The sequence below is a fragment of the Macrotis lagotis genome, chromosome 1, assembly GCF_037893015.1.
Source record: "Macrotis lagotis isolate mMagLag1 chromosome 1, bilby.v1.9.chrom.fasta, whole genome shotgun sequence".
Lineage (NCBI taxonomy): Eukaryota > Metazoa > Chordata > Mammalia > Peramelemorphia > Peramelidae > Macrotis > Macrotis lagotis.
Window position 1 is genome coordinate 311,116,414 of NC_133658.1, and position 16,517 is coordinate 311,132,930.

The window sequence follows — 16,517 nt, forward strand, 5'->3', positions numbered from 1 at the left end:
CTATTCCCATATTCTATTTTTTCTTTTAAAAAATAATTAATTGGGGGTGGCTAGGTGGAGCAGTGGATAAAGCACCAGCCCTGGAGTCAGGAGTACCTGGGTTCAAATCTGGTCTCAGACACTTAATAATTACCTAGCTGTGTGGCCTCGGGCAAGCCACTTAACCCCATTCGCCCTGCAAAAATAAATAAATAAATGAATGAATGAATGAATGAATAAATGAATGAATTGGGGCAGCTAGGTGGTGCAAAGGATAACACATTGGCCCAGGAGTCAGGAAGACCTCAGTTCAAATGTGACCACTTACACTTGATAATTACCTTGCTGTATGAACTTGGGTAAGTGACTTAGTCTCATTGCCTTGCAAAAAAAGTGATTAATTTTATTAACATCAATATGATTTATGAACACTATCCTCTCTCTACCTAATCCAAATATCCACCTCCTATAACAAAACCAAGAAGATAAAGAAAAGCAAAATTAAACACAGCAACTAAATCTGATACGTGCATAGTTCTACCACATCCCCCAACACTTTCCATGTTCTAAATAGAGGAAAAAAGCATTTTCTCCACTTTCTTCAGAAAATTATTAATTATAAGCATAAAGTTTGGTTTTCTCATTGCAATTTTGCTCATTTACATTTTATATACTGGTTTGGTTCTGCTTCCTTTACTCTGTATTTACTTAAGTTTTCCTAGCATTCTATAAATTATTCAAAATTACCATTATTTACGACACAACATATTCCTGGACAACTATTTGTTTAACAACCTCCTAAACAATGTTCAACCACTTCCCAAATAATTTACATCTACTTTGTTTCTAGTTCCTGTTACCACAAACTGTTGCTATAAATATTGTTGATAAATAGGGAAACTTTCTCTTTGATTCCCTAAGACCATAGGCCTGAAAAGGGGATCTCAGCTTCAAAAGTAAGAATATTTTAATCAATTTCATTGGATAATTCTGAAATGCTTTCCAGAGGGATGGACCAACTCACAGTCTTACCAAAAATCTTAGGGTACATTTATGCATATTGGTCATTTCAAGTTTTCACTGAATTGCTTCTCACCCTCCCTGTGTTGACTTATTCTGAAGAATTTTATTTGGGCAGCTAGGTGGCATAGTGGATAAAGCACCGGCCCTGGAGTCAGGAGTACCTGGGTTCAAATCCAGTCTCAGACACTTAATAATTACCTAGCTGTGTAGCCTTGGGCAAGCCACTTAACCCCATTTGCCTTACAAAAACCTAAAAAAAAAAAAAAAGAATTTTATTCTGATGGGATTCTATCTAACCTTTCTCTGAACCTCTTGAAATCGGTTTGTCAAAATCTAGGGTCCAGGTCAAAGCATGTGAGTAATTATGTTACTCTGTATCACAAACTCTAGGATAGAATTGCTGCTATTCCAGAAAGTTCTTATATTTTCCATTTCAGTAAGGAGTCCTATTATACCTTCCTCATACTTGATAGTGAAAATGAGATATATCAATTGGGGAATGGCTTAGCAAACTGTGGTATATGTATGTCATGGAACACTATTGTTCCATTAGAAACCAGGAGGGATGGGAATTCACGGAGGCCTGGAGGGATTTGCATGAACTAATGCTGAATGAACATGGGGGGTGATGTTCAACCTTGATGGACTTGCTCATTCCATCAGTGCAACAATCAGGGAGAATTTGGGGCTGTCTGCAACAGAGAATAGCATCTCTATCCAAAGAAAGAACTGTGGAGTTTGAACAAAGAACAAGGGCTATTACCTTTAATTTAGGGAAAAAACTGATATCTTATTGTCTGATCTTGTTATCTCTTATACTCTATGTTTCTTCCTTAAGGATATGATTTCTCTTTCTTCACATTCAATTTGGATCAATGTACAACATGGAATCAATGTAAAGACTGACAAATTGCTTTCGTGGGGCGGAGGGAAGTAAGATTGGGGGAAAATTGTAAAAACTCAAAATAAATAAAATCTTTAATTAAAAAAAAGAAAATGAGATATAAAATGGAAGTACCTCTGATTGGTTCTTCTGCTTTAGAAGACTGCAAATATCCTTCAAAAAATGGAAAGAATTCATATACATATACATATATATATATATATAAAACAGGATATATAAAATGGATTGATATTTTTATAAAAATTAAGTTAGGTTGTTTGAAGGGGGATAATCATCATGTAGAAACAATACTGCTGGGCAGTATTTACTTATTAAGTCAGAAAAGAGTACAAATAGCAGCTACAAGAAACTATCTTGTCATGTCCCTGGAAATCATTCTCATATATAGCTGTCTCTCCTGCACTAAACAATTAGGTGCAAAAAACAAAGACAACTCTATGTCACAGAATGTAAGGTGCTGAGAAATTTCAGAAGCGATCACATTCTTCCCTGGATTATTTTTATGGCTAAATAAAAGTCAAGGAGTGAGTAGAGTGAACTGGTTGGTAAGTAAGTTGTCTTTGTCAAGAGAAACATAATAACACTAAAATTGTCCTAGGGTGTAAGCTGTTATCAAAACCCTCATTTGTACACATGACTTGGCTTGGTGTAAATACCCCCACAGACCCACCTTCCCCCTAATTCCAGACTAACTTTTGAGGCATTCAATGAAAACTAAACAAAAAGTAACTTCATGAAATCAATCTCAAATATAGCAGTTCTTTTTCAGCTGGCAAAGAACTAGAAAGTAAGGGATTGTCACATGAATGTGATAGAACACAATTGTGTTTGTAAAAACAACAGTGGGTTTGCAAACCTTAAAGTTCTAGATAAAGGAATTGTTACTATCAATAATAATTTATTGTGATCCCCCTACTTTTTTGTACCTTTACATGACTTTATGATAAGGCTATATACACTTTTATGTACATACTATATATAGTCTTCTCATTCCAGAAGTATGAATTAGGCCCCCAAAATTTGATCTCTAAAAGGATCAGATGGCCAATACTCCTAAGGAGACTTTGAACTAACTAGGGAAAGGGGTTCTCCCTAGAAATGTGGCATTTTCTTTGAATTAGTTTATAAATAAAACCTTTTCCTTTAGAAATCCAGGTATATGGTTAGAAGATAAAATTGCCCTCAATATCAGACCTGTTGTTCTTTCATGAAAAGATGGAATTTAAAGCTGTTATGCATAGAGAAGTTCCAGTATATAGTAATTGTTTTAGGAATATTGTTTTAAGAATAACATTAAGTTACTTTGACTATTATAAATACCCAAAATGAACCATAAAAGAACTTATGAAGAATAGTGCTATCTGCATCTAAAAAAAGAAGTGATAAATAGAAGTATGTATAGAATAATTTTACATGTATCCTTAATGGTAGCTACCTTTGGGATGAGGGAAAGGAAAATGATTTTTTAAAAGAAATTTACAAAATATTTTTTATTTAAAAGAACAGCAAGTTATACATAACAGATCTACAGTTCATGTACAATCATCTTTTTCATCATACTACATTATAGAAATGTTGTCTTATTCCATATATTTAAAGAAAATTTTTTTAAAGATCCAGAAGACAACAAAGCATCTAGATTTGTATCCAGGTGCATCAGCAAGGACCAGGTTCAAGTCAAGTCTCTATACAGGACTAAATAAACTTGCTTTTGTCAGTATAAAAAGTCAAAGAGTTTAAAAGTAGTAAAATGCCATAGAAATCAAAAGTAGTCAGAGGAGGGGTAAGGAGGCACTTCTACTAATATTCTACTCTAACATCTCACAATGACATTCACTTTTCTACTTTGATACCTCAATATTTCTTGGAGTTCCTAAAGACCAAACCAGACAGAAATTTGGATAAGTCTTAATAAGACAGAAAAATGGAGTAGGTACCCCATGCTGCAATATAAATCTTCCACTCAAGGTAGTCCATGTATATTTCATTTTCACCATCTTAAATTGGACAAGGCATAAAGTATACTCCTAAATAAATTTCAATTACAAAGTCTTGTTATCTGGCAAAAATTCAGTTTATATAAAAATTCCAACTCTAAATGTGACTTTTGCACATGAATAAAAACTACTAGACTCTAAACATATTTTTCATATATATATTTAATTATAAATATATATTATACATATATATTATCTCCTCAGAGAGATGTAAGCTCCTATAGGGTAGAAAATCTTTCATTTTTGTCTTTGAATTCATAGTATCTGACAAGATGGAGAAAATGAATGATTGTTGATTAACTGATTCACAACCTTGGTTAGAAGGAGAATTTTTATTGATATTTCTTGATTTTAAACCACCTTCATTTCCCAATATCTCAATTCCCACATCATCCCACAGAGCAATCCCTTCAAAGAATAAACAAATTTTTTAAAAATACAATTCAGCAAAACTAATCAATATATTACATAAGTTTAACATTATTATACACAATCTATCTTAACTCTTTGCAGAAAGTTTTATTTTTTATTTCTTTATAACAATGGTAATTATAATCTTGTAACATTTAATTTCTAATTTGTTATTGTTTTTACATACAATGATGTAGTTATTGTGCATGCTGTTCTTTTATTGTTTATATTTCTTTATATAAGTTCATACATGTCTTCCTCAGAAATCTTATCATCCATCATTTCTTACATACCACATGAAGTATAATTAGCTTATTTTCCCAATCAATAAGCAACTACATTCTTTCAAGTACTTTGCTGCCACAAAAAGTGTTGCTATAAATATTTTGGGCTGAGACCTTTCTTTTTATGACTAACTGACTTGGGAGTGTATGCCTATCAGTATGAGAGAATTTTTAACTAAAAAAGAAATAGAAGATATCATAAAAATAGCAGATGCTGTTGAAATGAAATTAAAAGTTTATGCATGAAGAACATCAACTAAGGGAGTGCTAGAAAAACAACTGAAGAGCAAGAAAATATGTGCTTTAAAAACCAGGAGTAAATTTGTTTTTAAATGGTATTGATAAAATACCTTCTTTGTTAGATGAAATCAATGATTCATTAGGTGAAGAAAGGAGAAGGATTTAATGGGAAATTCAGGCAATATAAAATTACCTCAGCTATGTATAATAAAAACTATTCCATAATAGCTAAGTGATCAAAAGATAAGCATTATTTTCAAAAGAACTGCAAACCTATTAAAAACTACATGAAACATGGTCCCAATCACTAATAATAAAAAATATTCTAATTAAACTAGCTATGAAAATTTACTTCATACTCATCAAATTGGCAAGGAAAACAAAGGTAGTAAGAATAGTCAATGTTATGCTGTGGAAAGACAGATACATTGGTGTATTACTTATGGCATGGTAAAGTGATCTATTAACTCTATCAAGTTTGATGCTAAACTTTCTGTTTCCCTTTAACTTAGAGATCATACCATGAGCATATTCCCTCCTTCAAAGATGTTAATGACAGGAACAAGACTAACATCAATAACAAAATATTCAAAATAGCACTCACTATGGAAGCAAAAAGAACACATTTAAATGCTTTGGAGAGAAGGTATAATGTAGCAGAAAGATTCCATCAAGGAATTTGGATTCTAATTGCCAAAATTATTGGGATTATGCCTCTTCCTTTTTTAATTTCCTCATATATTAAATGAAAGGACTTGAAATGACCAACAAGAAGGAAGATTAGATACTTTTCTGCCATTCATGACTTCTCAAACTTCTCCAAAATAGAAATTATGTACCAGAGATAAGCAATTTATATACTCTTTCATTAGTCTAGGACATCAAGAATGCAAACAAGATAAACATTAATGCCTAACCTCACTCATTCACTACTCTCTCCTACTACCCATCACATATGCTCCTTGTAGAAAAGGAACCTTTCAAGATGACCCATGAGTTTGCAATATAATTCAGCTCCACACCCTAAGCCTACCTTCTCCCTTCAGTGGCTCTGAGATTTAAAGTCCAAGTGACACAAATTTTCTCAGGTAGTAGCATTCTGTGCTTCAGCAGAGTTCAGCTCAAAGAGAGCTCAACTCTATACTCTAACCTCTACCCTTCTTTCAGTGCCTCTCAAATCCAAAAGGCAAAAATTGACTGAGGCTGCAACAGGTCTTGGAAGTACTCAGTACCACTGGATCAGAGAAGTGAGAAATAGAGGTCAGGAAATAAAGTATTGTTCAGGTTGTGTGGTACTCCACTAATTCTGAGGGAAAGAGTCAAGCATCAAGGAATGGCCAGTTCTGTCTCCAAAAATGTCATATAAGGCATCAATCTAGGCTGGTGAATTTTGAATTATCAAGCATGGAAGGAAATTAAGATGATCTGAGATCCAGTCCCCAGTTAGCCAACAAAAGGGAGTGAGCTGGAAAGTAATGACTAATGCAAATGGCTTCCAAAGATGTAACTTGATTAGGAGCTATGAGAAAATCCACTTACCTATATGCAAGTGCTAATGCCCAGGCGCTAGCAGCACAGTACAGACTGTCTTGAACCTTGGCCTTCAGGTCATCAGTGCAAGTTTTTGTGGGGAAGAGGCCAGTAGTTGGACTTTGATACAGCAGCACCGTTGATTTGACTAAAATTGAAAACATGACTCAGAATGAATAAAAAATCTAATCATTTTCTTTAGACAAAAAGCTCTACCCTATTTTTAGAATCATGTCCTGTTTCCCTAAGTTTTTTTCCTTGATTCTCAATTACATAGAGAGTAACATGGAAACATCATAAAACTTATGTTGACTAAAGTGTAGATAAAAAAAATTAGCTTGAATAAAATCACTTCAATTTAAATGGGACTTCTTTTTCTTCCCTTTGAAACACTGTCTTTTGATAGGATAGAAAGAAGTGAGTTAAATAAACTTCAGTAGTTTCAAAAACTAGAAAAATGAATTTAGAAGTTAACATAACTTCATGGTTTGCTTCACTGATCTTCTTTTGACAATAACCTTGTTGACCATTCCAAAAGAGTTGAGTAGTTGAAAATGACCCATTAGAAGTCAATTCACTAGTGAGACCTCTCCAACTAAGGTAACAAATCAGTTTCAGTGAGAAAGGTCTGAAACAGATGAATGGCAAAGAGAAGCATAAGTTTGCTACTGCCACTATGAATGGCAATGAGTAAATTGGACTGTCACTTTTTCCTCTATGGATGACAAAAGCAATGAACCTACAAAATGATAAAATGTCAATAGATCAAACAAGAACTTGGAATTCTAGGTATTCTGTCAAGTGAAGAAGCATTTTGTCCCTATCCCTCATACTATAAGATCAATTTTGTTTAATACATCATATAGGTTCTGTTTCAGTACTTTAGAAGCACTCTCACATCATCTAACAGCAGCATGTAAACAGGCTCTTTCTTTAAAGTTTCATTTAAATAAATAGCAGGCTGAAATTAATTTCTTATTCTGTTTCTGTTCAGAAGTTCTAAAAACTGGAATGCAAACATACATAATGGCATCTTATAAAAGCTATTTCATTTCTCTTTTTCAGTCTCTAAATGAATAAATGCTATATTCCTCCAAAATACATGTTATTTGTTATCAAAACTGATGAACTACTTTTCCAATGCTTAGTATATTCTATTTTTCAACAGAATTTAAGTCAAGAAAAAGTAAGCTCCCATTTCTCCAAATGAATTTATTTTAGTACTTGTGAGTTGATAATATAAAGTTGTTAATTTGTAGCAAGTTTTACTAATTTTTTCAATAAGACTTTGACTCAAAGTATCTTTATAATTTTACACAGGCACATACTTCATTCGAATTCAATTGAAATACATCTATTAAATGCCTTATATGTGCAAAATGCTGTGGTAGATACTCAGAACAAAAGACAAAAATCAAACATCCTACTGTAAATAAATTGAGAATTTAATAGGAAAACATGTATGTAAATGATTAAAAAGAAGGCAGTTTATAAAGGAAGAGAATATGAAAGCTGAGATCAAAGAAAAATTTATTTTTGAAAAACTGGCAACTCACTAGAGCTAAGATATATATATATATATATATATATATATATATATATATATATATATATATATATATATACATACATTCATGCAAATAAACACACATGCATAATTGCATTCTAAACCAACATAGTTCCTTTTGCCACAAAGACTCCCTATTTATAGCAACAACCATAAGTTCATCTACAAGTGGTAAAAGGCTTATAATCTACATTGGTTGAGACAGTTCCCACCCTGATAAAACCACAGATCCTTGGATTATTAGAATAGTAAATCAAACACCTTCAAATAGGTTGTCATATTTGCTTTCTCAGAGGAACAAAAACAAAATATTTATGGAAATATGTTAAAAGTTTTTTGATCATTAAAGTAACATATGGGTCAGACATAGGTTTATTCATTCACTTATAAATTAATGTGTACCTTCTTAGTGCATAAAAGACCCAACAAACCAGATACAGAAATAATACTTTCAAAGAAAAGATAGAATAGCATTGTAAAAGAGTAATTATTAAAATAGGGATATTCAAAAACACTTATTCCTCATTCTTTGCTTACCAATTCTGTAATAATGATCCAATTTATCCCACAGAGTTTCATTGTCAGGTCTTGGAAGGTTAATGCTTTTAAGAGGTTCATAAACCGAGCCTAAAAAAAAATTTCATCAAAATCCATATTTTCATATAAAAATACAAAAAAAGGGAGAAACAACTTCACACAACTCAGCACTTTCTAGCTATTTCATTGTCATGCAAATTATTTCATCATAGTGCAAACTGCCCTTTGGAAGAGAGGGGACACTAGTAATATTAAGCTTAAACCAGTATAAGAACTTAATATTTAACTGCTCATTTATGTTTAGGCTATAAAAATCCTAAAATCCACAACACTCATGTGATAGTGACAAAGACAGCAGTAAAATACTTTCCAAGGATTCTTAATTTACATCCATTTACATCCATTCTGTGGATGTAAATTAAATAGGATTTAAATAATGTCTATTTAATATTATTAATTAGAAGAAAAGTCTCCCAGTTCTCAAAAGAAATGCATGCTATGAACAATCAAAAATGAAAAAAATGCACCAAATTACTAATTATAAAAGAACTGAAAATTGAATTGACTCTGAAATCCCACCTCACAGCCATGAGATTGGCAAATATGACAAAAAAAAAAAGAAAATGACAATTTATAGCAGAATTACAAAAAGATAGGAAATCTAATATGTTGAGTCACTCTGTAAAGCAATTTTGAATTATATTCATCTAGTCATTAAACCATACATACCCTTAAACCTAAAAATACCCACTATTGAATTACTACCACCCAAAAATCGAAAATACAGGGAAAGGATCCACATCCACAAAGCTATTTTTAATAGTATTTTTTATTATAGCCCATTAACTGAAGAATGGATAAACTAATTATAATACATTATTGGAATGAAATGCTAAGATATATAAAATTTTTTTAAATGACACATTCAGATAAATCTGGAAGATATACAACTAAGGCAAAATGAGGTAGATAAAACCAGGAGGTGAAATTATAGTACAATATTAAAAAGAAAAATAAATTTTAAAGACAAGAATTGAGACCAATGTAATAAACAATGATGACTCAAATGAATTATGTCTCCTATCTCTTAATCGAAGGGTGAAGAAAAGATTGAGATACATTTTTCAGATTAAAGTCAATGTATAGATTTGCTTTACATGACTACACTTGATATGAGGAAGGGGTTAGGGTGAAATGGAAGACATATGGGGGGGAAAGGAGGTAGGGATATTAATAGCAAAAGAGAGAGTAAAAATTCAGTGAAATATTTTTTAAAAAATTTCTTAAATGAACAGAAAGAAATGCAGAAATGCATTATGTAGCTTAAAAAACAAGGTATATATATATATATATATATATATATATATATATAAAATATACACACAGCAGCTACTGTTTCAGATAAAATCCTCTTATCTGTTCTAAGTATAAAGAAAGGTTTACAATTGTTACTATTTGCCAAGTTCAAAATAATAATTTTTTAAAAATACAGTTTATGAGAACTTAAAATATGACAAATATTATAAAAAGAAAGAAAACTAATAATGTCTCTCACTTCCAAAAAACCAGAAAAGAAAAAAAATGATGATCAATTATTCCAAGGTCTCATATACTTCAATGATAATCAGCCAATCATTTCAATTTTTCCTGCACAGACTCTCCTTACTTTTGTCAGGTACTGACAGGTCATCAGATCTTGTTATTTGGGCTATAATATAGATAATTTTTTATACCCTGAAATCTACCAAAGATGCTATCATAGCACTAGTGTACCTAGAATACAGAATATAGATTAATTATGACAATTTGCTACAAAGACTCAGCTAAATATTATATGCTTGACCAATGCAGACTCTCTTAGCTGCAGAATAAGAGGAAGCCAATTCAACATCAAGGTTTAGGGGCTAAATACTATCTATGCCTCTTCTTAACATCACTAAGATTACAGGGTCAATATTAATACACTTTACATTCAAGTAACAAATGCTACACATTAAAAATAGAGCACATGAAACTTGACAGAGGGTGGGTGGCATGGATTTTTTTTAGATTCACTAAGACTGCTTTAAAAGAAAATCAAAGCATTTTACTTCTAAAATTACCATGATAGGTATAAGATTTTCGAAGTGTTACAGAAAGATTCAGACATTCAAAGAAGCAATTTCTTTACTTTCTTTTGTGTGAACAACCTTTGGAAAAGAACAATGACCTTCAGTGAGTTAATGGAATGCTTGTATATATAGCCAGGGTTTATAATGGAAGAAAGCTGGAATGACAACCAGAAGAAAAATGGGCAGTCAATCATCATAACTAGGATAGTTATGGGCCAGACTGTCATTTCAATACAACATGACACCTAGGATCTAACAAGTAACAGAAGAATAAAGGTCTCAACACTGGTCTCACTATGTCAAATAATCCCTTAGCTGACAAATATAAATGAAATAGCCAAATACAGCTGAGGACAAAATCCACTAGCAGGAGCTAATATTTGAGGTCAAAACTTCCCTTTTAGGTTATGCTTAAAAAAAGTAAAAAAAAAACCATATTTTTCGGCAGCAGAGGCAGAAACATAGAGTTAAACTGGGAAGGTTAAAATTCAGGAATGTCCACTTCTTTCATATAAGCCTCTGTAAATAGGTGAAAAAGATCCCAAAGGATGAATGATAAACTGAAAAGACATGGAAGTAAATTCCTCCATCTACTATAAAACTATATAAAGACATCCAAAAGCCAGTAGAGGTAGATGAAAGCCAACAACAGGTAAGTCAGTATAAGATACCATGTGCAAAGTCAAAACCATACAGGATATAAAAGCTAAGGGTAATAATCCAGTGTAGGATTAGATGCCTAAAGCCAGATCTACAAACCAGCTTGTCATAAGAGAATAAGGCATAAAAACAGTTCCCACATATCACTGCTTAGGAAAATAAAACCTGGTTATACACTCCTTACACTATTAGGAGCCCCACTAGGAAAGATGGTCAGCTCAACGCCTGGCTACTGGTCCCTGAAGTCTGCAGGCAGCCAAAAGTCAAGATAATCTTGAGCAGTCCACTGAGACCTTGCTGTAGCAAGGGAATAATTTTTGACAACCTACAATACAAAAAGAAGATGGTCTAACTGAGGCCAAGAACTTCAGTGGTCTACCAAGAGATCAGAAGCCAGAGACTGAGGACAAATACTAGTCATCCTACTTATAGCAGCAGAGGCAGAAGCTTAGTATAGAGGAGAAAGAATTAAACAAGATCTACCTGTCCCCTCCAAAGAGACTGAACTGAGCACAAAATCACAAATCAAGATCTGAGGCTGAAAGTATGAGATAAAGAAGAAAACCACACACACACACACACACACACACACACACACACACGCAATTAGGGAATAATTTCTAATAAAAGAAACCTAAGCATGGGGGTGGGGAGATGGGGAGGCAATACCAGAAGCAAGAACCCTACAAGAATCACAATTAGAGTTTCAGGAAAAAAAAATATATGAGTAGATAGGAAAAATGGAGGAAGCTTTTGTTTTTATAATAAGAAATAAAATTAGAGTTCAGGAGAAAAACTTGAAAGGAAAATAGTGTAGAATAGAGGGCAAAAAATGTAACCAAAGTAATGGACTCTTAGAAAAATGAAAATGGAGAAGATGGAACTTATTAATTCCATTAGAAAATTTTGATACAACTCAAAAAATGAAAAAAAAATTAAGTGGATAACTACTAAAAAAAATAACTGACAAGAAGGGTCAAGAGATACTTTAAGAATTCTCAGAGTCCTTGAAAATATTGATTCAACAAAAATTATATTTCAAGAATTCATTTAAAAAAACTGCCTAGATCTGTTAAAACCAAAGAGCAATGTGAAAATGGAATATGTGCAGCAGATACAGACAGGCAGATTAAAAAGTTAGAGATTGATACAAAGACAGATATATACTATTTCCTTATAGAAATGCAAATGGGAAATACCCAGGAATATCAGCCAAAATCTAGAGCTTTTACATTTAAAAAATACTACAACTAGCCTCCAAAAGATTAATTATCAATTAAGAATATATGATTTAGCATCTAAAAAACTATTAGAAATAATTAGGAACTTTAGCAAAATCACAGGGTATAAAATAAACCCTAATAAATCCCCAACATTTCTATAGATATCTAGCAAGATATAGCAGAAAGAGCTAGAAAGAGAAAGCCTATTGAAAGTAGTTGCAGACAATATAAAATTACTTGGGAGTCTTCCTGCCAAGGTAAACTCAGAAAGTTTTTGAAAATAATTACAAAATATTTCTCATACAATAAAATCAGTTTTAAATAACTGGTCAAATATCAACTGTTCATGGATAGGTCAAGCTAATGGAATTAACAAAGACAATTCTACCTAAATTAAACTACTTACTTAGTTCACTACCAATCAAAATTCCACAAAATTACTTTAATGGGTTAGAAAAAATTGTAAGTAAATTCATACAGAGAAATAAAAGATCAAGAATTTACAGGAATTTAATTGAAAAAAGAGCAAAAGAAGGTGGCTTAGCCCTACCAGATCTAAAATTATATTAAAAAGCATCAATCATCAAAAAATGTCCAGTATTGGCTAAGAGACAGAGTGGTGGATCAGTGGAATAGATGAGGTACAATAGCAGGAAATGATTACAGCAATCTGCTGTTTGAAAAACCCAAAGAGTCCAACTATTAGTATAAAAACTCTCTTTGATAAAAACTGTTGGGAAAATTGGAAGTTAATATGGAAGAAACTTAGATTAGACCAACAACTCACACCCTATACCAAGATAAGATCCAAATAGATACAGGATTTAGACATAGTAACCAATATTATAAGCAAACTAGAAGATCAAGGAGTAGTTTACCTGTCAGATCTATGGAATGGGAAGCAGTTTATGACCAAGAAAGACATGGATAACATCTTTAAAAATAAACTAGATAATTTTGATTACATTAAATTAAATAGCTTTTGTACAGACAAAACCACTGTAACTAAGATCAAAAGAAATGTAGTAAATTGGGAAACAATTTATGCAACTAGTCTTTCTGACAAAGGACTTATTTCTAAAATATGCAGAGAACTGAGTCAAATTTTTAAAAAACAAGCCATTTCCCAACTGACAAATGGCCAAAGGATATGTAAAGGCAATTCACAGATGAGGCAAACAAAGTGATCCATAGTCATAAGAAAAATTGCTCTAAATCACTACTTATTAAAGAAATACAATTTAAAGTATCTCTGAGGTACCACTTTCATATCTCTCAGATTGACCAATATAACCAGAAAGGACAAAGATCAATGTTGGAAGGGATATGGGAAATCTGGGACACTAATAAATTGTTGAAGGAGCTGTGAACTCATCCAACCTTTCTGGAGAGCACGTAGGAATTACTGCCAAAGGGCAATAAAAATGTGCATACCCTTTGATCCAGCAATACCACTATTGGGTCTATGCCCTGAAGACATCATGAAAAAGGATAAAAACATCACTTGTACAAAAATATTCACAGCATCCCTAGTTGTGGTGGAAAAGAATTGGAAATTAAGTAAATGTCCTTCAATTGGGGAATGGCTTAACAAACTGTGGTATATGTATGTCATGGAAGACTATTGGTCTATTAGAAACCAGGAGGGATGGGAATTCAGGGAAGCCTGGAGGGATTTGCATGAACTGATGCTGAGTGAGATGAGCAGAACCAGAAAAACATTTTACACCCTAAAAGCAATATGGGGGTGGTGATCAACCTTAATGGACTTGCTCATTCTATCAGTGCAACAATTAGGCACAATTTTGGGGGTGTCTGCCATGGAGAATACCATCTGTATCCAGAGAAAGAATTGTGGAGTTTGAACAAAGACCGAGGATTATTACCTTTCATTTTAAAAAATCGTTATCTTACAATGTAATTTTTCTATCTTAGACTTTATTTTTTTCCTTAAGGATATGATTTCTCTCTCATCACATTCCATTTGGATCAACGTATACCATGGAAACAATGTATAGACTAACAGACTGCCTTCTGTGGGGGGTGGGGGGAGGGAAGCGAGATTAAGGGAAAAATTGTAAAATTAAAAATAAATGAATTAAAAAAGAATATATGATTTGGCAGGAATCACAAAGGAAAGAAAAATCTTGTCATATGATATTCCAAAATGCAAAAATTAAAAGCATATAAATGAAATCCTGCAAAAAGTATTGCAGAAAAAAAAACTAGAGCTAAATAGAAACTATGAAATAAAATCCCTGTCTCATATTTTGCAGAAAAAATTAGTTACCTTTGTGAACTCTTTCCTCTACATCTCCCCTCACTCAGATGTCATCTATCATTGTTCTTTCTTCACTGTTGTCTCACATAATAAAGTGCTCTTACTATTTTGCTTGGCTAATCCCCTCTACCTGTTCAAATCTTTTTCCATTCCATCTCTTCTAACAGAATGTCTTCTCCTTCACACCTACTCTTTTTATTTTTTTGCAAGGCAATGGGGTTAAGTGGCTTGCCCAAGACCACTCAGCCAGGTAATTATTAAGTGTCTGAGGCCAGAATTGAACTCAGGTACTCCTGACTCCAGGGCCGGTCCTCTATCCACTGTACCACCTAGCCACCCCCATACCTACTCTTTCACTGATTTTCAACCTCTCCCTTTTCACTGGCTCTCTCCCTACTGTCTACAAATATATTTATATTTTTTCTCACCTAATAAAAATCATTTGATCTTCCATCCTCTCTAACTATCCTCCTATATTTATTCTTTTTTTACTTAAACACCTCAAAAAAGTCACCTATATTAGGTGCCTCCACTTTCTCTCTTTTTGCTCCCTACTGAATCCCCTACAATCTGGCTTCCAAACTTATGATTCCACTGCTCTCACCAGGTACCCATGATTGCTTTGTTGCCTAATTCATTAGTGCTTTCTCAATCTTCATTTTCCTTGACATCTCTGCAGCCTTTGATACTGCTAATCATCTTCTTCTCTGTGGGACGCTAAAGCTTTTTACTTCATAGATACCTTTACAATTAATTAGGTAAAGCATTTGGATCACTTCTCAGAATGATTTTTTAATCACATAAAATTAAATACATAGGATTATGAAGAAATTATATTCACATACAGTTATCAGAAAAAAAATTTCTTGATCTAGAAGATGAAACAGTTAAGCATCTCATGAAAAGTCATGAAAAAAAAGTAGGAAAGACCAAATATAATAAAGTAAGCAGGAGAAAGAATAAACACGGTAGAGGCAGAAACTCAGTGGAACTCTCCCAACACTGCTCTCCAAACAAATTTAAAATAATACCATAACAAGAATGCTTAGATCAGCTTTAAAAGGATTTCAACAATCAAATTGAAGAACTGGGAGAAAAGCAAGAAAATTATAAAAAGAAGTAAATAGCTTAGTAAAGGAGGCATCAAAAAATGAAGAAAACCATACTCTACAAAGCAGAATTGGCCAAATAATATAAAAGAGGCACCAAAAAACACTGAAAGCAGAATTGACTAAAAGGATAAAAGATACAAAAGTTCACTGAGTAAAATAATTTATTAAAAATTAGATCTCACAATGAAAACTCTCAGGATTTTTATAGCCAAATTCCAGAGGTCCCATGTCAAGGAGAAAATATTGCAAGTAACTAGAAAGACATAATGCAAACATCATAGAGCCCACAGTGAGAATCACATAAGATAAAAGGAGAAAAGGATTTGGAATCTGATGATCCAGACAACAAAAGAGTTAAGATTACAATCAAGAATAATCTAAGCCTAAAAAAAATCAAATGGGGGGGAGGGAAAATTAACATTTTAAGGAGGACTTTCAGGCATTCCTAATGAAAGGATAAAAGATGAATAGAAAATTTTACTTTCAAACACAGGACTCAAGAGAAGCATAAAAAAGTAAACATGAAACAAAGCATAAGGGACTTAACATGATTAAGTATGACTATGTTTATATCCCTATATGAGAAGATGATAACTCCTAAAACATTATCGTTAATTACTAGGGCAGTTAGTAAGGGTATACAGAGATAGAGGGCACA

The 16,517-nt window shown here is 32.8% G+C and overlaps 1 protein-coding gene across 3 annotated transcripts in view; it reads right to left on the reverse strand.

The window, feature by feature from the left end:
* The window catches only part of PHKB (phosphorylase kinase regulatory subunit beta), a 256,778-nt gene that overhangs the window by 205,306 nt on the left and 34,955 nt on the right, over positions 1 to 16,517 (reverse strand). For all 3 annotated transcript variants that reach the window (XM_074211412.1, XM_074211413.1, XM_074211414.1), the window contains 2 exons: positions 8,473 to 8,562; positions 6,378 to 6,516 (listed from right to left, as the gene is read on the reverse strand). In XM_074211412.1, coding sequence (XP_074067513.1) covers positions 6,378 to 6,516; positions 8,473 to 8,562 — 229 coding nt within the window. The remainder of the gene's footprint in view (positions 1 to 6,377; positions 6,517 to 8,472; positions 8,563 to 16,517) is intronic.